A 24,072-nucleotide genomic window follows, 5' to 3' on the forward strand; every position below is an offset into this window, starting at 1 on the left:
ATTTGGGGCCAAGATTGACCTCAGATCAGTTCTGATTTGTAATGATGATGAAAGTTTATAGATTTTGAGTAAGCCATGCAATAAACGTCCACGTTTTCAGAAAATGGACTTGTTAAACACAGGTCATTTGACCATACAACTGCAAATGGCGAGTGGCCTGGCCTGTTACATTAGCTTTAGTAGACAGCTGCTGATATATTTGAATTTAATCTTTCATTATGATTATGAAATTGACTAATTCAAAACTCATTAGCTGTAAGCGATGAGGAAGGGACATGCAGAAAATAATGAATATGAAAAGATGATATTTACATTGCTTTTTTGTGAATCCTACATTAGGTTTACCATGCTTTTGTTCATGTGCTCTTTGGCTAACTTATGTTTCATCAAAATTAGGTTTATTTGGCTTAAAAAACATCTGTCAGTGCCAAATGTGGGACAGACACATTTTTAGGAAAAAATAACATAAATGACTGAACAACAATAGGATATATTTAAATATGTCTTAATTTAACATTTACACTACACTGCAGTTTTAATTGAAAAGAGATCATTTTGTAATTCACTTACTATTTTCTGCATTTGAAAACTGAAAATTTAAAATTGAAATCACAGCTGTGAGACATGAATAAATCTGGTATTCGTACCCAAAACATATACAACAACAATGTAACTGCTAATGATTTATTCATTGTTACAGATTAATTACAGAAGTGTCTACAGGAAAGTTCCTGTGTCGAAGACACACTTGTGTAATTACATGAGACAAACCTGAAGTTGATACACATGTGTAATTACATAGGCTGTACTTCTGTAATCCATCTGTAACAGTGACTAAATCATTAGTTACAGTAGTATTGTTGCATATGTTCATGTGGTTATTAAGGTGTAACCACACAATTATTAGAGACACTTAATATAAAGTGGGACCAACTATTTAAACTAATAAATGTTTTTGGTAACACTTTACTGTAGGGCAGTGTTTATAAGGCTACAGGACACCTACATAAGCTTGTCATGACCAGTGACCTTTACATTTGTAATGGCTTATTCCAACAGGCGTCATCTGTCATAAAGGCTGCTTTTGATAACTTTGAAGTCAATTTGACATACATTTTTGGATAATGGGGTGTGAAACGACATAGCATGTTGAACAGCTGACTTAGTATTCTACTGAATTAGTTTAAACGGCGGTCTCCAGTAAAAAAACAAACAAACAAAAAAACAAATAAAACAAACAATTAAATATTACCTTAGATATTCACAAAGATTATGTTATAATCTATTTAAACCCAAGGAATTATTAGAGGTAGCATAATAAGTTAAATATACAAATTATAAAAAATTCATCAGGTACTTTCTCTTGGGACGTGTCTGTCCCAAACCCTAACCCATACATTTTAAACATAAACATAAAACTTACATATTTTTTTGCTTTTTTTGCTTTTTAAGATTTTCATTTATTTTTAAGTAAAGATAAAATATTTAAAATAAAAAAGAACTTTAAAAATATTGAGTTTTATTCCATGTTTTCATGTCACTGTTAAAACAAAGAATTTTAGGCCATAGGCAGAGTCTTATTTTAGCCACACCCCTGTATTTTAGAATAGGAGGTGACAGTGCATCCCTGTCCCTCATGGCCACATGCTGAGCACTTAAGATCCCACTGTTGTGTATTAAATGTGTCCCAAAGACTGAAAATCAGTAACATCAAGACCTGTCATTACTGCAACACATATTTTCTGCAATTTAGTAAACATTTTCTTTATTGAGGAATATTATGATTTTATGTCTGTATAACTGCTCAAAGCTGTGTTGTTGTGTAGCATTTAGCATTCTGCTAAAAATCTGATAAAATGTTCCCTACATTTGGTGAAGTTTCAGTGGTATTATGATTGTGTTGTTAGTTACAAAATCGAGTATTTAATCATTTATATTATGAAAATAAACATAATTAAGTTATAGGATCACTCAAAGCAAAAGAATTTTAGTCTAAGGTCCATGTCAGTTAAAATCCAAAATGTGAGCATTTTGTTAACTTGTCTATGTCAAAGTGTCATAACACAACTTAATGTCAGAAAAAACAGTCAACTGACATAGTTGTTGTCAACGACATCAGAGTTGGCAAATTCAGCCTTTATGACAATTGATGTCTATTGCCATAAGAGTTTATAACAATCTATGTGTTTATAAGCGTTTATGTGTGTAAGATGTCATGAAGGGCTTATGTAGGTGTCATGTAGCCTTATGAACACTGCCATACAGTAAAGTGTTACCCTATTGTATTGTATTAAATTTGTTCATTTGTTAAGTTGCATCCTTGGGAAAAGTACAGGAAAACAGTGAGGTTTTTCTGGCTTTCAGATATGAAGTAAATTTTACCATTCAAGTTTTTTTTAATCAAAATGAACAATTCCATTATTGATGTTTGCATTGTGTTGCAAGGGAAATCTGTTCTAGACTCTCAGCTTGAGCGAGGACATATTCTGGCATTTAAGAATGTGCTGCTATCTTTAATCCCTGCAGACAATAGCGATGAGCATGACAAGAGCAAATGCCACACTTGCCGATTGTGGAGTTAAATTAGGTAATGGAGCATAGGCGTAACGTAGTAATGTAGCCATTACACTGGCTTCTGTGCATTTAACTGTGAGCGTCCTATAATTAACATTTAGAGTTGCGTTTGTTTTTAGCTCTGAAACATTTCCAAATGCGAGTGCCCTGTGGAACCAAAGAACAAACAACATTAGTAAAAGCCCGTCATTTTTTATATAACTCACTTTGCAGGATAAGGACAGCCTGCGTTCCTATCCTTCCTATGCTGCTCATATTATTGTTATTATTTTTATTATTATTATTATTATTATTGTTGTTCTACTTTGTTCCTCCCTCCTCCTAAAACTTTCCATATTCCTTGAACAAGAAAGAAAGACATTCCCAGCCAAATGCATGCACTCTATAATCTAAAACCATATTCAGTGTCCAAAAATAAGCATCATCATCTCTTCATAAGTTTCACCAATGAAGCACTTGGACCTTGATTGAAAATGCACAATCGTCTCTGTATTTATAAGCTTCAGCCTGTGCCCGCAATAACTCATGAGATCCCCTTTCAAAACCAGAACGCCATAACATATTAATAGGCATTTATATTTGTGTTTAATAAATAATACAACCGATAAAACGCCAATAGCTATTCTTAGTCTCTATAATGCAGTTGGAATGTTGGTCCTGTTGCTAAGGAAAGCAGCGTGTCCCTCCCCCCACCACATTTCTATTCATCAGGCCCTCCGTTTGCTGAGACCTCGGGGAGGAAGAGCTCCCAAGCCATGGCCTCATTCCTCCTCCTCCTCCTCCTCCTCCCCCTCCGTGATGCCACCTGTGCCAGAGCCTCGTGGAAGAGGAAACAGTTTGTCATCTTTCATTATTGATAGGCTGATTGAGTGGGACGCTCAGAGTGTCCTCGCTGGCTCGCCAGTCGAGGCAGCCCCAGGTTAATGCACGGCAGAGCGAGGACGAGGGCCCGCTTTGGCTATTTTTTTTTATTTATTTCTTTTTTCTGTCTTTCTGTTTGTCTGTGGTGGATGCAGGATGTCTGGGTGAGGCAGTGTGGGTTTCAGTGGAGGCCGATGGAGTGATACAGCATGTTACAGCGGGTGATATGTCCAAGGCAAGGAGAATCGAGTTTCTCTTAAATAAGCTCCAGTGTTAATTTCATCTGTCAGGTGTAATGGCATTCTGTAGCAGGCTTAGGCTGATCTATTTTTTCATACCTTCATAATGCCTTTTTGCCACCTCATCTAGCGTTATTTAAAAATTGAAAAAAATGTAGTTCACTTTACGTGGTTACCAAATAAGTGAACATGATTTTCAAGCCATCATTCAACGAATGTCAAACCATCTATCGAACAATTGATAAATGTTAAACAGTGCGGCTAACTAGGAGAGAGGAGCTGGTTAGTGTTAGCTTTGCTAGCATGCTAACAGCTCTGCCCACCACAGAACATGTTCAATTCTGGCTAACTAAAGCGCTGACACAAGTTTAGATAATTAAAAATAATGAGTAAAATCTGAGCACCTATTGAAAAGACAGAAAGGCAAAAAATAAGCCTGTTCTTTGGTGTTTGAATCTGTAGCCTGATAGGCTATCTTAATGTTAGTGAGCAGACTACAGACCCATCACAGTACAGGCTTGATTCTGAGAAATTATGCCCTATTGACACAAATGTGGATGATAAAAATGTTAGAGAGCCAAAATCAAACCTGTTCTATGGTCTTTGAGAGAGAGCTCAGTTAGCAGTCCAGATGTGCCACACCACAGTATGGTTCTAGCTAAATGATGCTAAATCAGCTGTGACTGAGCTGCGATCATGCTTAGTTTTTCTGAGGTCTTTTTCTGTTAATGCTATCTACCAGTGAGCTCCACACCACCAGTCAGTGAGCCCTCTAAAAAATAAATGGGTGGAATGTGTTTATTTATCTGTTCAGACATAGAATCAAAATTTGACATCATAATTTTGAAATACGGTCCTCCTTTTTAAATACCGTCATCATTTTTACATACTGAGCACACCCTGCTCAGCCCTATTCTGTAGAAACAGCAACATTAAAAATAGCTAACTGTACGTGATGTTCATAGGGTTACTTGACAGTTACATAAGCCTTTCATGACATCTGACATAAACCTGCATAAACATGTATAAAGGCTTACTCCAATAATTGGCAGTTGTCATAAAGGCTGCTTCTGTCAGCTTCAATGTCAAGATAACACGACATGTACGTCAAGTGACACAGGTTTTTGGTGACTTTTTGGATGTGCTCATAACACTTCCAAGAGTCAAATGATAGCATGTTATAACAGCTGATTTTTTAAAGTCACTGTGTCCATTTTACAGATCATCTCCTGTTTCTAGTAGTGCCCATGTTCTCATGCAAATCCAAAATATCATACTAAACCAAAGTCATTCCCAAAGACGACACAAAATGGCCTGAAACTGTCCTACATCAAGGTACAACAAACATCTGCACAAACCGCTCCTTTTATACACACATTATCTAGGCTGCTTATCCTCCTGGGTTGCAGGAGCCTATTCCAGTGCTCTTTGGGTGCCCACATATTTAAGAGTAGCCATCTTCTTCATTTCTTTCTTTTCTTCTACATTTGGTAGCCATTTCTCCAGGTTTTAGGACACCGCCCACCTCATGATTTATAAATGAAAATATTACTTGGCACATCAGGCTGCACTGTACACAGGCCACACTCCAACATCATTTGAAAGTTGTGATGGTGCCATGCATCGTTCAAGCATCACTGGATTTACCTATCAATGCTCTTGAAAGTAAAGGTTCCAAAAAGGGTTCTTTGCCAGTGGCATAGACGACCCACTTTTATTTGCCTAAAGAACATTTCAGTTGAGGGTTTTAGAGAACCATTTGAGATGCTAGTGTGAAGAACCTTTTCTAAATTTAAGGCTACACTAAGTACATTTTGGAGATTTGGAGACCTCTCTGGTGGAAATTTGTAATTGCAGACAGTGTGTGGGAGGCTATGTTCACATTACAAGTCTGGTTTACATTCTTGTAGGCAAGTGGCTCCATTAATGCAATTAATATGAACAAATCTGTCAATAACACCAAGTGAATGAACCATGTGCATCTTGAGCAACAAACATACCAACCAGCAGAACAAGCCTTCATTGTGAAGATAATTTGAGTTGGACTGCTCTCTGTTTATTATTAGAGCAAGATGAAGTTGCATTCTTGAATCAGTACTCAGAACTCAGAAATAATCATACATAGTACAGCATTACAAAAAACCTCTACATAATGAAAAGACTCTTTACCAAAGAAGGATATCAAGATCCATCTTGGAACCTTTATTTTTAAAGAATGAATAAAATGTTAAAGATTCCATCAGTGGTTTTAGACTAAAATAGGTTCTCTACTGTCACAGGTTTTAAGACTGATCGAGGTGGATAACTAGATGATTGTCATTTTGCAAAAGAAACAGTTCACATTTTCTATGAAAAAGCTCCTGCTAACAATAGAAGAACGCATCATAAGAGAAAAAGACCTCTAGGTGGTGACACTCCTTGTTAAAGACAAATATATTTCTGGTTTATGACATAAGCCCAACCTAAAAAGGCAGAGTCTAGGCATATGATCCCGTTTGCCCTCTTCTCCACCTAATACCATTATCACCTTCCTTTTTCAACAAGCACTGGCTGTGCTGTGAACTGCTAGCAGATGTCTTTAACACACTGCAAATAGAACGCCTTTCATAGACATGACAACCTGTCGCTCCTACCCGTGAAAAGAATTGTGCTCAAAAAAGGAACCTTTAGTTTGTGCTCGTGACCAAAAGTTAGACAAGGAAGTTACGTAGGAATAAAAAGTTATGGGAACTAACCTTTCATTCCAAATGTTATGTTATATACACTATATGGCCAAACATAATTAAATAACTATTTTGTTCAGGTGTTTCTGTCACACTCATTGCTGAAAATCAAGTACATTGCCATGAAGTCTCTATAGACAAACACTGGCAGTAGAATGGGTTGTACTAAAGAGAAATGAGAATCCATATACAAGCAGCTGCACACAAGCCTAAGATCATTATGTGCAATGCCAAGTGAGTGGTGTAAAACACACTGCCTGGATTAGACTCAAGGGGCAATGAAAACATGTGAATCACACTTCACTATCTGGCTGGAAGAATGTATTTGGCTTTGGTGGACACCAGAAGGATAGTACTAGAATGCATAATGCCAACAGGAACGTTTGGTGGAGGAGGAATAATGGTCTGGGCCTGTTTTTCAGGGTTTGAGTGAGGCTCCTTAGTTCTAGTGAAAGCAATGCAATGGCCTGCACAGAGCCCTGACACCAACCCCAGTGAACACCTTTGGGTTGAACTGGAATGTTAATAGTGAGCCAAGTCTTCTCATCTAGCATCACTGTCTGACCTCACAAATGCTCTTTTGACTGAATGGGCACACAGACACACTGTACGCTGTTATAGCTACAAATATTAATACCCATAACTAACTCCATATTAATACCCATGGTTTTGGAAAAGGATATGCAACAAGCTCATACAGCTGTGATGGTCAGTTGTCCACATATTTTTGCCATATAGTATATCTCTATGATAACCTTAAATTCATGCAATAAGTAGCATGTTATTCCATTGGTTTTCATTCAGAACATTTCCACTGAACCTCCAAGTCTGAGAGATGTGCTACAATGAGTGGTCTTAAATTACATTGAAATGCTTTCAAACTGAGAAATGACTGTGATATTTACCTCAGCCCGTACAGAACCGTGCCGTCAGGGTGGAGCCGGATCATACGGTTCTTTACCGTCACGCCATGCAGGAAGGACTTCTTGTCATTCAGGAAATAAGTGTCTGGCAGCCACAACTGATCAGCCACACGGTTGTCCAGGGTCAGATTGAGCGGCATCTCCACATAGGCCAGTCGCTTGTCCCGCCAACTCTGTTGGAAATACATGGTGATGGTGTAGTCCTGGAGAGAGGAGAGAAAAAAACAGAATTCAGGGTTTAAACTGAGATCTCCTCAGGATGCAAAAAGCATAGAAACAGCTGCAATAGTCTTATCAGGTGTTGTACTGGTCATTTAATGCACACATTCCCTCATCCAGTCCACATTATTGATTTGATCTAGGTCCTAACACATCAGAGCCATGTAAGCATGGGGTGCAATCTAGATGAAGTTATTTGAACAGAACAAAAATATGATCAGTCTGTGGGCCCTCAGGGCCAAATTAGGGCCATCAACATTGTAAAACTTAGAATCTTATGACTGTCTTTGGGTATAAGATCCAGCTGGACTTGCTAATGATGCTGCTAAAATTATATACAGACGGTTCCATAATTACCGGCATCCTTAATAAAGATGATCATCAAAACCATATGGAAAAATATATTCCAAATATATTTATCAAACAAGTTTTTGCAATGTATGAAAATGTCCAAAATGTATTTGTTAAAATGCATTTATTTGTATTTGTACTATGTATTTTTTCAACTTTATGTAATTTTAACAAAGGTTACAGGTATAAATAAATATGCATGGACTGAATGAACGGTACCAACTTTGCATTAACCATTGTATATATGCAGTAAAACAGCACCGGCACAAAATGTATTTCAAATAAACAAGATATTAAATAATCAAACTGCTTTTTCACAGTGTATCAGTACCTACAACACTTGCTTTTGCCACATTAAAGGTTCATTTGCTAACACTAAAAATTAAGATACTGCATTTATTTTTGTACATTTCTTTGTGTAATATTCCCTCATACATTTTAAATAAATGCATTTTAAAATATAGTTGGTTAATATGGCAACATATTCTGAAATACATTTTAGTATTTGGAGTGTATTTCAGCATGGACTGCAATGTATTTGAAATGTATTATATTTATAATATAAATGTATTATATTTTTCCATATGGGAAAAGTGTCTATGATTAATTGGCTCCGTCTAGTACTGAAAATGCCAGAATCATTTAACTGAAGTAAATTTAGTCTACGAAACCAAAAACACTTATCAAAAACATTTTTTAACCAAAGCACTTGTCACAATCATAGGCACCCTTAGGAACTGTTACGAACTGAAACACGGCCCCATTTATATTTTTTTGTCCACTTGAGCGTTCAGGGACTCTAAAGTGGTTATTCATTGTTCTTGTTTCATAGAAGTATAAATATGAGGTGACACAGAGGCCAAATTTCCTTACACATTTATCAACATGAGGAAGATCAGAAAATACATACAATAAATTTGACAAAACTGTGCTGACCTTCACAAATCAGGCAATGGCTTTGCTAAAATATCAAAATGCTCATATCTGCTGTTGGAGCAATAATTAAGAAGTTTAAAACAACCAGAGCTGTAGTGGTCCTGCCTGGAAGAATATGCATGTTTATTTTATGCCCATACACAACGAGGAGGATGGTTAGAGAGGTGAAAATTTCTTCAAGGATCACAGTTGGAGATTTGCAGAACATGGACCCCATTTTGGGGTCACCTAATCTTCAAAACTACCACCTAGGCGCCAACACACTTGGAAATATATGCCAGAAGAAAGCCTTTTCCTATTCCTAATAACACATGGAAGCACCTGGACTTCCTTAGATGCTACTGGAACTTTGACTGAAACGAGGGTCTATGGTCAGATGAGACCAAAATAAAGATTTCTGACAACAAACACATTTGTTTGGTGTAAAAAGAGGGTTACGGTTTGATGTTAAGTATAGCGATGTTTGGGATGTCTGATGTTTCATGGCTGTTTTTCCTCCAAAGGACCTTGAAACCTCATTAGGCTACATGGCATCATGGACTCCATCCAGTACCAGGAGATCACAATGAGAAAGTATGGCTGCCTGTGCCAAAAAGCTGAAACTAAATTGTGGATGGAGCGTAAAGTGATCACAAAATATACATCCAAATCCACATAAAAATGGTTGAATGACTGCAGAAACAAGCTTTTGACATAGCAATTCCAGTCCCCTGACCTAATCTCCACTAGTGAGTCTAAAGTGAGTCTAAAAAAGGGGACCTAGATCTCTGGAGGATCTGGACAAATTCTGTGAGTGGTCTATATTCTTTGCTTTGTGTTCTTCAATCTCATCAGACTCATTGCTGTAATATTAGACAATGGAAGCAGCACAAAGTACTAAATGTGTGGTGCCAATAACTGAAAAAACAATTGTTTTTTAGACTAAGTGTATTTCTATTTAAAGTTCAAAGAAATTTTTTCATTTCTTTTTCCTTTTTACCTATTTTTACTAAGGATGCCAATAATTATGATGCTGACTTTACTTGGTAGGATCTGCTTAGGATGCACTAGGCTTAATGGAATGAGTAAGACTTGACCTTGTATTTCCTGTAACCCTTGATCAAACAATCTGTTCAGCAAGCATGTGTGTTTGTAATTTCAGTGTAATACAGAGGTGCATAATGATTGTTAATTTATCTGTTTCTAGATGTGTTCGTGTATTTGTTCGATTTAAATGCAAATGTAATTTTTATCCGTTTAATAAAGTTTACAAGGCTTCACTAGGTAGTGAGGCAATGTCCCACTGAGACTTTGGTTAATGAGTTAAATGATCAGTTTAACAAGAATTTCAGGCTTTTATCAGTTTATGTCAATACTAATTGAAACAATATTTTAAATGAATTTGAACAAAACAGACAAGAACATGTGCTTCTTGAAAAGTCTGGACCACTACACGCATTGCACTTGCTGTAACACCTGTTTTAGGGTCAGCCACTCTACATAAATATAGTTATCTGACACAAATCAAATGATGGAGGCCCATTCCCACCAGGTGGAGAAAAAAAGCAAGCTTTTGGTCCATTTCTGTTTCTGGCTCCAGATTGTCAAAATTTTTACTTGTCTTGAAATAATGACTGATTCTCTCAAGAGCTTGAGATATTGTCTTGAGACTTTGATGTAGTAGCTTAAAATAATGATTATTTCTCTAAATTATAACTTTTCTAAAAAATTTTTCTCAAATTTTGACTTCAATATAATTTCTTATTTCCTTGAGATTTTCACTTGGTACCTTAAAATAAGTTCTTGTTTTCTTAGATTTCGAGTTAATATCTAAAGATTTCTTCAGATTTCTGTTTTCTTAAGATTTTGACTAATTATCTTGAAGTAATTTTGTATTTTATTTTAAAATAATTACATATTTTCTCGAGTCAGTTTCTCAGAACAACTTCTGGCTTCTTGCTGAGATTTTGCATTAGTATCTCAAAAAAAAAAGAACTTATTTTGTCAAAATTTTGACTTTTTATTTCAAGACTTTCAGTAATTAAGATGACCTTCCAACATATGTCAAAGAAATTTTAAGAAAGTAAGTAATTATTTGTGGAACAAGTTATTTATGAGTCAAAATTTCAAGAAAAGTCATTATTTTAACATAGTAAATCAATAATTCTACGATGTAGAAAGTAAATCATTACTTTGAGTCAAAATTGTGACACACTGCTGTCAGAAACAGACAGAGAGAAGAAAGCTAAGCATTTCTCCTCCGCCTGGCAGGAATGTTCTTCCACATCTAACAAAAGACAAAACTAAACTGAATTATTCATGCAGCATTTTTACAATGTGGATCTGATCTGGTACTCATAAAGCATATCAGGAATTCTTACAGTATATAGTGTCACATTCCTTATGTTAGGCTCAGGACCTAAACTGTTTTAGCTCAACGTGCTTACTCTTAGAAGCTTCTTGAATATGGATTACTAATAAAACATCCACCACTGGATTTTGACTGAAACAACCCCCTTGGACTCAATCATGCCTAAAATCTACACGTGCCAATTTGTTGTGTTTTATCTCAGTGATAAAGGACACCATCCATGCATGACGTTAGCATGACGCATTTGTATATAGGCACTGACTCTAGACCTGAATTGACATATTTTATGAAACAGCATTAGCACTCAGCAGTGGTGGAGCTAGGCTCATGTAGTGAGCCTAGGCTAATGCAATAAGCCACGCTCCATTGTTTAAGAACACACTGGGATCTTAACAAGGGGAAATGGGGAACTCAGTGGGCTGTGCTAATGCACCTACTATGTAGAGAGAGAAGGCTGCTGCACGCCAAGGCCTCTCTTAGCATTCAGCACAGGTATAATGGCAGCCTGGCAGTGGATCAGTGTGATCCAATCTGGCCTGGACATTCTGTGCTTGCCCACAAACAGTGTTGAGTAGATAAGGGGTGCCCCAAAATGCTCATGTGACAAACTATGAATAACACCTAATTGGAAGCAAACAGCATGATCTCTGTCGCATGTTGCTAACAGTCTAACTGTCTACCAGCTGTCAGTCATTATTTGCATTGATAGCATCTCTCTATGAAACATTACTTTTCTTCTTTGTTTTTCTGTGACTAATTTAGGACTAATTTTTTTGAACAAGTCAAGCTAGTTATTACAGGAAATCAGATGTTAATGAAAGGGAATGATGCTCCTATGTCTGTGCTAATTGCTTTACAGAATGCATTGCGTCATTCTGATTTGAAGGAAGTTTGTAAGAATATATTATGTATAGCATGACGTGTGATCTTTAGCTAAAAGACAAAATTGACATTAAAAAAGAAAAGATTTGGTCTGTATCTTTTAGTACATTGTCTTTACATTTTCTCTATTGTTAAGTTGGCTTGACAACTTGTTCTTTGTTTTAATATTCTACACTTTTTTTGTACTGTTTTCATGGTGTGCAGTTTGGGATACCATAGCAATGGCCTACCAACACCTTAGTAACCACCTAAGATTCCATAGCAACGACCTAGCAACAGCTTAGCAACCACCTGGAATACCATAGCAATGGTCTAGCAACACCTTAGCAACCACCTGGGATACCATAGCAACAGCCTACCGACACCTTAGTAACTTTCTTCCACAGCAATGGCCTAGCAACATCTTAGCAACCACTTAGAATGCCTTAGCAATGACATAGCAATACCTTAGTAACCATCTGGGATACCATAGCATAGGCCTATCAACACCTTAGCAATCACCTGGGATACCATAGCAAGAGCCTATCAACACCTTAGTAACTTTCTTCCATAGCACTGGCCTAGCAACATCTTATCAACCACTTAGAATGCCTTAGCAATGACATAGCAATACCTTAGTAACCATCTGGGATACCATAGCATAGGCCTATCAACACTTTAGCATCCACCTAAGATTTCATAGCAACGACCTAGCAACAACTTAGCAACCACCTGGAATACCATAGCAATGGTCTAGCAACACCTTAGCAACTACTTAGAATGCCTTAGCAATGACTTAGCAATACCTTAGTAACCACCTAAGATTCCATAGCAACGACCTAACAACACCTTAGCAATCACCTGGGATACCATAGCAATGGCCTACCAACACCTTAGAAACCACCTGGGATACCATAGCAATGGCCTACCAACACCTTAGTAACCACCTTCCATAGCAATAGCCTAGCAACATCTTAGCAACCACCTGGGATACCATGGCAATGACCTAGCAACATCTTAGTAACCACCTGGGACACCATGGCAATGACCTAGCAACACCTTAGAAACCACCTGGGATACCATAGCAATGACCTAGCAACACCTTAGCAACCACCTGGGATTGCATAACAGCACCTTTGTCAAGCCAGCTTAAAGTTTGTTCATGAACTTGAGTTTAGAAATGCTCTTAAATGACATCATGTGCTCGGTTCTGCACAAACACTGTAAGAGTTTTGTGTGTTTTGTATTAAAATGTATTTAAAAATGTGCAGAACAGAATCATACTGGTAATCCAAATTAATACAGTATAAGAAACAAGGAATAACTGTCAAGGTGAAGCAGAGGCCAAGCCTGTCCTGCATCTCTTTTGATGACTATGCTTTTTGCAGCGGCCTCCTTAGTGTCCAAAAGATCCCTAATTGTGTCAAAACCCAAGTGAAGCAGAATGCACATTTCATGAGTGGACGGGACAGCAGATTGGAATGGTCATCCAGCTGGATCTAAAATGACCTACATTCCTGGAGTCGTGCACTCCATGAGATGGCGAAGGGGGATTCCAGTTTTCCGTAAAAACGTCTATTTGTGGCATCATGAAAAATAGAATGAAAGATTAAATATTAACACCCAAGTAGCTTTGTTTTACATGCCTCTCCCTCCGCACAGCCGAGTACAGAGGGTGGTTATATTTATGGCGGCAAAAATCCCTGCAAGAACACTTCATAGCTCACAACTGGATTTTTAGGTGTCATCTAAAACAACAGCATCATAGAGTCAGTCATGTGCTGCTGGAATTCTGCAGATGCTTCTTCAGGTAAAATGAAAATGGCATATCACTGCAAAAGGTACACTGTAAAAATGTGAAAGCATCTTAATTGTAGTAAATATATCATATTTCATATTATATAATTATGGTAAGATTATTATAAGTTTAGTATAAGATTTTATGTGTTTAATATCAATTTATTCCACAGGCAGATCATTTTCCATAATACAGAGAGTGGCTTAAAACAAGCTTCTTTGCCAATGGAATATATATTTATATATATATATATATATATATATATATTTATGATGTTGTTTTTTGCAGCAGTGTAGGTGCACTTTACAGTCTATGAATCTCTCTCTCTCTCTCTCTCTCTCTCTCTCTCTCTCTCTCTCTCTCTCTCTCTCTGCAGCCTTGTGTTGCTCTGATTTAGTGGTCCTTTTATTCCACACTTCTGAAATGTCCAGGGAAACAAAAATAACATAAAACCTCAGATAGAACTTGCTGTGTCTTCAAAACACCCGAGTACAAAGAAATTTCAGCAGTAACTTCATGATGAATAAATCAAAGAGGCACACTTGCTTGAAGAAGGGGAGGGGTTGTTGGGGAGGGGGGCAGAAAAAACAACTTCATACTTGAGTGACTTCTTCCAACAAATTAAAATAAAATCTGCTGCCAGAGACACGACGAAAAGCCTCCAGTGGCCCTAAATGGAAGGGCTGCAGGAGGAAACAAAGCAGGATATCGCCCTCTGCCTGTATGTCTCTCTCTCTCTCTCTCTCTCTCTCTCTCTCTTTCTGCCACATTGAATGAGAGTACAGAGCATGACGATGGTATGATGTCATCAGTCAGACGTTGCCCATATTGCTTTGCTTGACGACACACGTAAGGCTGCATTACTACACTACTCAGACTATTAGTAGTCATTTCCTTTCTGGAAAAACCTGAGTGCTGCACAGCACATGGACATAAAATGATAAATAAATGCTGTTCAAATTCAAAGAAGAGTTCACACTGTGTCTGAGAGCTTGGTTCATGTGTATATGCCTGACTTGAATTGTTATGAACTGTCTGTGACAGTTAAGATCTAACTGTGACATCTTGTTAAAGTATACAAAATTTGTATTGTACAAAATTGTTTACAGCAGTGCTGGTTCCTATCAGCACTGCTGCGAACAACTCTGAAAATCCTGTAAATTTCTCTAGAATGCAGCCTTTCACATCAAAAGACTCTGAAAGACCTTGTAAATGATTTAATTCCACAGAAATTTTCTGAATTTATATTTTTGAAATGGGATTGGCTATTTTAATCCATTGGGATTTTAATCCACCAGTTATTTTTAACATAACCACTACATTTCAAGATTATGGCCAAAATCTCCGGTTGGGAAAACTGTTGTTGCTGCTTTAGCTAAGTGCTTACTTTGTTAAGTTGTTGTTTTATGTCCCATGAAGTGTTTCTGAGGCACTCTGAGACAACATGCAGTTTGTGGCTGTCATTAAAGCTGACAGTGTGGCTGAAAGATGGCAAGAGAAAGTGCTTCAAATAACATATGAATATTGTTTCTTAATCACTGTTTGAAAAAGCCAAATTGTTATTGTTAAAATCAGCGTCCATAAAATCCAATCAGATGACGAAATGTCAGTTGAGCATCAAACGCCCTGCTGAAAAGACCAGCACAGACCAGCATGAATTTGAAATGCAGGTATACGCTGGTCTACTGATAGTTTAGCTGGTCACCCAACATGGTCATACTAGTATCCAAAACACAACACATGTTGGTTTTCCTAGTGATCAGCATATTATCTTCCATTGTTGCTGACCTTCATACCAGCATCCAAAACACAACATATGCAGGTTTTGCTGGTGATCAGTTATGCTTGTCAAAACTGTTTTCTTCTAGCAGTGTTATTGCTGCTAACAGTCCCTCTTTAACTGGTTTAACATTATATTTTCTGCAACTGGATATATTCTGCCCTCACTAGAGTAGGCTGAGGATGTTAGCAGAGAGCTAACAGGCTAATGATCCAAAAACGTATTTTTGGATCATTCGCAGATTTTGAGTTTGAGCCTTCACAGAAGGAGTTACTTGAAAACTGACACAAAGAAAAAAATGTTACTTGCATGCTTATTATGAGTTCAAACCATGTGTATTTCAACTAGAGCTGACTTATAATGCTGAGCTAACCCTGCTAGCTTGGTGCTAACATACCAAGGTGAATGTACAAGGAGCATTATTGTAACGCTGGTTTGAAAGATTTCTACATGATACTGGTAATGCAATCGCTTTATTGGCACACAAGCATTCAAGCATCCCAATAAATTGTGTTATTCGTAGTTAACTTTTGTCTATTCACTAGAAGTTCTGTCCATAAGTCACTCAAAGCATTTTGGGCGTACGAGTGAAATGGTAAAGGAACCTTACAACAGAACAAAGTGTTACATGACAGCAGCAAAGAACTTACTTAAGATTGTATAATGCAGGTAGCACGGCACTGGAACAAGAGGATTTTGTACTAATCCTGAGAGCTCTTTAACCATCATACTGTAAAAACAGCTTTTTTTAAAAAAAACAAAAAACAAAAAAAAAAACAGAAAAAAACCTCATCTTCCCAGTGCTCTCCCACTCCACATTCAAAAACAAGAACTGACCCAAACAGTAACCAACTCAACTTATGGTTCTAGTTTTAGTTGATTTTCCTCCTGCTTGACGGACAGCAGGAACCATTATAATAACCATGATTAATGACTTAATAGTCTTTTTGGTCATTTTATGTCACTCTAAAGCATCTAATTGATGGTTTTGCTTTATAATGGGAATTGGCTTAATGTTTACCACTAGTTTCCTGTAGAACACCTTTAGATCCTAAAAGGAAACCATCAGATGCATCTGATATCAGTCCAACAACACCTGTTAAACCATTAGAATCCTTTACACTGTGATTAAAAACCCAATAGGAAAACACAAAATACCATTAGTTGCACATATACCATTATACCAACAAAAACTCTGAATAGTTTCTGTGATTTTTTTCAGCTACTTGCCAGTTAGCTTATTGGCTGAAATGAAAAAATATATTGCTTTTATCACTACACTCACACAAATGTACAGAATCATGCATAGCGTCAAAAAAGCTTTTATTTTTCTTTGTCTAGTGTGAAAATTTGAGCAAAAACATTCGTTCTGTGGCCACTAGCGTAAATGCTAACAAAATTAGCTTCTTATTTTATGTTGCCTCATGTCAAACTCGCTACATACAGTCCTGCTCTACATTCTGGTGCTCTTAATGGTTTTATGATAGTGCTGAAGAGCCATCTTTATGGAAAAGCCGGAAAAATGTAAGTCCATTACATACATTTGACATAAGAGCCTCAAACACAACACAATTCACTGTTATTGTGAGTATTTTGTCCGTTACGTTTGTATTTATTGTAAATCATTCACAAATTAAGCTGCTTTCATTCTGACTGGATGTGAGTTATCCACCCGGATATAGAGCCAGGCTTTATGCTAACAAACATTCTGATTTGGTCTATAGTGCACAAACATATTTGTACTACTATTAGTGTACTGTCTTTTTAAATATCTTGCAGCAGCTTCACATCAAGTTCATATCAAAGAACAGTGCTGTGGGTTTTGATTAAACATTGCATCGTAAGGATGTGCAATGTTCCAACTACAGCTACTTCACACACCTGCAGGATGATGCTGCAGCGCACACATTCTTCGTACAAGACAATGCGCAAGAGGATAAAATGGAAACATGGACCGAACTCCATCAAAATGGTAGTAATGAAAGTATTGGATGATTGGTCATGCTTCTTCAGCGTGGGGCATTTCAGATAATCTGCTTCAGAATCCAAAGAGATGTTAATGGGAAGAGTGATGCTATGCTATGTATCGGCTGTTGAGTTCACCCCGGGAGCACTTTCGATAACTCCATTTTGATTGCCCTCATCATCTTCTTCTCCGAGGCAAAACTGGACAGTGAGAAATGTCAGAGCTGTAAAACTAACTACCCCAAGACTTCATCTTCAAACTGCCTTTCTATAAAAACGGAGTCTAACTGTCGGCGTCAGGAATTTTTAACAGTCGAGAACGAAGCGAAAGAACCGCTGAAGGAGCGAGCGGAGCTATTGTGTTTCCAATCCACAGCCTCTTCTTCACACATCTGTTAGGCAGGGTTTATTTTAGTCGTGTGAAGACTGCTGTCTCAAAGAGTCTAGGCTGCAATCTGATGACTGGGACAGGAGGCACGCCAGAACTCTCTCTGATGATGAGGTCACAGCTCGCCTCAGGGGCTTCTGGGAACTGCGCTCCCCAGAGGCGTAGTAACTCCAGCCATCCGATTGCTGCGCGGGGCCTGATCACAGGCCACATAAAGCGCTCCTAAGCGGAAAAGGCTGACCCTGCATTCAGAAGCCATCGCGGAGAAGCGCTGACCTGAAATCAATTTTCCCTTGTCCAGGCTGGTCGTAGTTCCAACATCCTCCGAAGCAAAAGTTGATCCAGAGGCAGTGGTCGTCCTCTGGGATGCTTTATGAGCGCAGACCCTGGCCACTGAGGCTAAGGCTCTCATAAAATCATAAGATCCCTGACTCGGCGTAGGGAAATGATGAATGCAATAACGCCGCATGGGGTCTCCATGGTGGGAGTGCAGGGTGTGCTGTCAGCAGAAATGCAAAGTGCAGCTCTTAAACTGCTTTTTAAGGGCTCCTGGGTGATGCTTATCTTAAGGTGGTTAACTTAAGCCAAAAGGTCCACGAGCCCGCCATAATTGGTCGGCTCTGCATAATCACGAATGCATATTATGGATACATTATGAGCAGCAAGATGCAATAAAGCAGAAATTTACTTTTTAATAAGCCTCGGTGGCTCTTTCCAAATGGTGACTCATACTATTGAAGAAGAAGGTCATTAGTTGCCTTTTGCACACAGTTTTGCACAGCTGCAATGGAATTCTTTGTTTTTGCATATCCTTAGCCTCCTTAGCCAGAGCATATCTAGGTATGCCAGCAGTTCAGTGGGCTACAGCTTCACCCCTAGAAAGGAATGCTAGTTTGAATCTCATATAAAGGAATGCTAGTTTAAATCTCGTGCTATTTTGTTGTCGAAAGGGTTCTAATAATTCTCTACTTTTGAGACAGCTTGAGAAAGACCGCAAATCACTTGATTTGGTTTTGCAATACATGATGCTAGTCTCTCCTATCATTAACCCAAGCCTAAAAAGTTGAGCCGGCCTAAGTAAATGAAGACATTCTGCCTTGATAGGAGGGCCCTGTGGTACCAGTGGAGTAAGAAAGTGACATTTGGATGTCTTTTTTTAAATGCAAAGCCATAGTAAGTATGGTAGAACGAAAACTTAACTCACCATGTTGACCTCCGAGATGGAGTCGATGCTGGCGATGTTTATGCTCATTCCCACAATGACTGGGGGACCTGGAGAAAAAAAGAGAGGCAAACAAAGAGAGGTCGGTTAGTTGAGTCCTTGGGCACGGAGCAAGAAATACCCTTCACTGTAAGTTAGCCCTTCAGTGCTAGAGGCCAGCTGTAATGACATTGACACAAGGTCACTAAACATTTACAGTAACATTCTCCCACTGAATGATGGTAAGTCTTCTTGGTGCACATTAGAGCACAGAAGGATTACAGACAGCAATTCTGGGAACAGTCTGTTCCAATCAATACTGAGTTTTCTGGACCTTTGGATGAATCAGTCCATTGGTGGATAAGTGCTACAGAAAGAAACAATAAAGAAACAATAGTCTTTACTATGAAATGAGAAGTCCTGCATTCTGCACTGGGGATAATGGCATCTGCACTGGGTCCCGTGTCGTGGTGCACAGGGGCCCCCAGAGTCTAGGCCATCTAAAATATTTGGTGGTGCCTCTCATAAAAACGTTTGTACACCTGCTCATTCATTGTTTCTTCTGAAATCAAGAGCGCTAATAGAGTGTTTGTCCCTCTTTGCTGCAGTAACAGCCGCTACTCTTCTCAGAAGTTGGATGTTGGAACATTGCTGTGAGGATTTGATTGCATTCAACCACAAAAGCGTTAGTGAGGTCAGGTACTGATGTTGGATGATTAGTTCTGGATCTCAAACACCACTCCAGCTTATCCCAAACATATGGAAAGATGCTCTATCATTTCAAAGGATGCACTACCACTGGTCCACAGACCAATGCTGAGGGGCTTTATACCCCTCTAGCCAATGCTTGACATTGAGCATAGCAATCTTAGGCTCATGTGTTGCTGCTCCAGAGCATCCCATTCTAATGGCAGTGCTTTTATATGGAGATTATACAAGCTGTGTGTGCACAACTGAATGCCTGTGTCAGTAATGGGGCACCTTAAAGTAGCTTAATTCACTAAATAGAAGTGGTGTTTGCACAGTTTTGTGCATATAGTGTAGATACTGACACAACTGAACAACATTACTTGGCAGTTCTCCAATCAACACTACTCAGACAGCCTTGATGTCTATTAATGTCCCTCTTATTCATAATGCAGCACATTTATGGTAATCATTTTCAAACAGGCACTTCACAACCTGTAACACTGTATATTCATTATTTCAAAAATTTTAAAATTATACATAGGGAATCTAACGTAAACATAAAGTTTAACATTAGATGATAGTGTGTGGAACGGCATGCCAACCTTGCTACACTAACATCACCATCCCCAAAACCAATTCCTTAATAACGTGCAAAGCACAGTATCACAGAACTTGTGCGTAAAAGCAAGCGGCCTCCATTTGAGGCTGTGTCTGCGTGAATCTGGAGACTGGAGTGGAAACTGAGTATTAAATGAGTACGGAAGTGCAAGCTTTCCTCTGCTCTCCTCTCGCTCTCACAGCCCTAGTGAGTGCAGGGCCTGCTCCATATGGCGTTTGGAGCTGCGCTCTCTGCTTCATTACGAGTCACTTTGTTCTTCACTAGTGCTCGCCCCTGTCCTTGGTGACCTCCTGAGGGAAACGGCTTTTGATACAAGAGCGAAGGAGCGGCATTCCTATTTGTAGTTTGTGCAAGACCAGCAATCTGGTGGCAAAGCTTTGACTATCACGAGAGGAGTGAAGCCGCATGAACTCTAGGAGAATATTTCTTCCCAGTGGTACTTTGAGAAAGAAAAAAAAAAACACACACACACACACACAATTGGTCGAATCCCAGGTGTTCCGTTCTGTGTTCATGGCTGAGGGACCTTAGGGAATGTATCTGGCCATATTTCCATGGGGTATGGATTGGATGGTAGAGTGTACACTCTCTATGAGTGGTGCATTGTTTCTGTGGCACATATACATAGTCATATAAATAAAAAATGCAAACTCTTCAAAAAGTAGCCATTGTGTTCTGTGATCCTCAGTGGGAACAATAAGAAGATGCTTTCTTGTGATTCCTAAGAGCACCAATTCAAACCTCCTCTCCAACAGTATAACGGATTCATTAATGACATAGGGTTATGATGATTGACACTCCAATGTTTTGACTCAACACAACAGGTAGAGTAAACATGTATGCGATGATATTAACTAGATTATATGATGTGAGAATACAAAAAAAAAAAAAAACATTTAGAACCAATAAACGCAAGCTACGTTCACACCAGTAGGAGGTCAAGGGAAGTTTAAAACCTACTTAAAAATACATCTCCTTTAAGGACTCAGTATGACTAATTTACTGAATTTGTCATTTGCCGAATGAGGAGTTAGTCAGTCTTCCCCTCGGGAGAGTATTAGCAGTCATTAACATAGGGGATGTGAGAAGTAATCATATAGGATGGCACTATTGCTATATGCCAATTCTTGGGGATGATATGGAAAGTTGGCATCTGTAGACAACATCTCTTCAACGCGTCTTAGTTTTTGATATGTGGACCAGTGGCATATCTAGATCGTCAATAGCAAAGCAACTCTCCTCTTAATGGCGCAAACATCTGCACCACAGTGAGGTGGAAACCAGTGACGTGGTAGAAATTTTGGGGTGGCATCTAGGGTGGTCAGTCAGATTTCAGGGAGAGAACTGGCCACACCGCCCACCCTTATAAAACCATGCATGATGTGGACAGGAGGACAAAAGTGGTCAGTGGTTATGCTCAAACAGACAATATATTTTTATTAAGATATAGACATTTAGTTTGTTTTCTGTACTTTCCTTGCATTGTGGCCACGGCACTGTGTGCACTCTCCACCCAGTTCTGTAGTCCAACCCAAGCCCCAGTTTATTTTCTTAGCTCTCTTATCACTGCTTAGCAACCGTTGCTATCTGCCTTTACACTGGTCAGTCTCTCAGTTCTTTAGAATTGTCAGATATGGGATCTCAAAAAGCTCACTAGTTCAATAGTAAGGGTACTGCCCAAGGAAGCAGCCATGTCTTATTGGCAAAATCGTTCCAGTGGAACTTTGGTTCCCTGAAAGTTCCCACAATGCAGTGGGCACCAGCTGCTCACTCTGCTCCTTGATTGGAAATAGTATAAAAAAAAATAAATAAAATAAAATAAGTTGCGCCAGTTGCATTTGTCTCTAAATTAATACCACTGGTGCAACTTATTTTATTTTACTTATTTTTTAAAAGTTGATGTTTTCTGCTGCACAGTGGCTACAGATACTAACCAGAATCTATAACATACAATATTCCACAAGTGATGCACTTTATTAATTAACTTTATGAACAAAACATGTGAAGAGCAGGCTGACCTGACCAGCCGATGCTAATGATGCTAATAGGCCCCTTTAAAATATGCAGTAACAGCTTTGCTATACAATGGCAACATACAAAGTAAGAATGTTGCATGAAGTTCTATTCCAGTCCTAGTCCTGGTGACCCCACACTATGCATATTTTTGTGCTTCATCACCTGACTCAATTCATTAACTAATTAACAAACGGCTTGTTGCTTGGGTCAGGTGTGTAGGGTAGGGAAAGCACAAAAGTGTGCAGTGCATGGGGTCAGCAGCACTGGGATTGGGAATTATGTAGTCATCAATTTACTGTGTATTACAACAGCCATGAAATGACCTGGGGTTAACTGAATGAAGAACTTAAAAACTGAATTGACTGCATTAAACATTGCTATGTAATGAAATGTGTGACCAGCACGTGGCTGTATCTGCTGTGCTCTTCTACTACAAACAGCTATGTCAATGCAAATGATTGCAAAGCATCCTTGAGCATGGGATAGGTGCTATATAAATAAAAGTGATGATGATGATGATGATGCCGATGATGATAATGATGATGATGATCAATTGTCTACCTCATTGTGCTTTATAAGGAAGGTTGTTGCAGTGTGGCGTTTGAGTGAAGCTTGCTTTCTTATTGATGTGTACAGTCTTTTATTTTATTTTAGTTTTGGATTATGAATGATGACGACATATAACCAAGAGGATTGGCTCATCTTCATCGAGCAGTTGCTGGAGGAATTATGGGGAAGCTGAAGCAAACTTTGTCCACATTTTTGGTCATGTGAAAAACTGAGGAAGTATTAGGAGGATATCTACAATACTCTTAACTCCGTCTTTGATATTCCAATCCCTAAAGGGCCTTTAGTGTCATTGTTAGGAGTTGTCCTACAGGGATTTGATAATAGGTGCCAAATCTACCTTCTCCAAATTTTATTTGCAGCAGCCATTAAAGGTATAACTGTTAATTGGTTGAAAATTACTGTTCCAACATATGAGTCCTGGATTCAGCATTTATGGGAACTACATAATATGGAAGAAATAACACACAATTTGAGACTACAGAAGCAGAAATTTGTTAAAAGATGGAGTCCAGCAATGCCAATAATGGTTTGAAGATATGGTGTAATTAAATTTAAATAGGTAGTAAGCATCAATCCTGATTCCACTACATCTCCTCCCTTCCATCCAGGTTATTGTTTTCAAGTTTGTTGTTAGTCTTTGTCAAGTATATGTGAACACCAGTGTGAATGTGTGTATACATGTCTGTATGTATACACCTGACTTACTGTGGCCTGACTGCGAAGTTGTGAATCTTTTCGTGATCCTTTAATAAATAATAAGTTCCAAAAAATGAATGATGACGACTGCACTGCTGTCAGCAATAGGCTGTGCATGATACCAAAACACTGTGGGGCAAAGCATGTTTGGAAAATGTATAAAATGTATCCTGAAGAAAAGTTGTTCTGGCATTAGGGGTTGGTTTTAGACAGGGCTCTGTACTTTCTGTGGAACAGAAGAGTGTCACTCAGCAAAGTGATTTCTTTTGGTACAGTGTGATTTCAGTGCAGACTCTGCAAATTCCATGATGT

General features: G+C 38.5%; 1 protein-coding gene across 1 annotated transcript in view; it reads right to left on the reverse strand.

The window, feature by feature from the left end:
- gabrb4 (gamma-aminobutyric acid type A receptor subunit beta4) overlaps positions 1-24,072 on the reverse strand; it is a 78,315-nt gene that overhangs the window by 18,221 nt on the left and 36,022 nt on the right. Inside the window, exons 3-4 of the mRNA XM_036588033.1 lie at positions 19,173-19,240; positions 7,303-7,523 (exon numbers count right to left, since the gene is read on the reverse strand). Coding sequence (XP_036443926.1) covers positions 7,303-7,523; positions 19,173-19,240 — 289 coding nt within the window. The remainder of the gene's footprint in view (positions 1-7,302; positions 7,524-19,172; positions 19,241-24,072) is intronic.

Source organism: Colossoma macropomum, unplaced genomic scaffold (assembly GCF_904425465.1).
Source record: "Colossoma macropomum unplaced genomic scaffold, Colossoma_macropomum, whole genome shotgun sequence".
Classification (NCBI taxonomy): domain Eukaryota; kingdom Metazoa; phylum Chordata; class Actinopteri; order Characiformes; family Serrasalmidae; genus Colossoma; species Colossoma macropomum.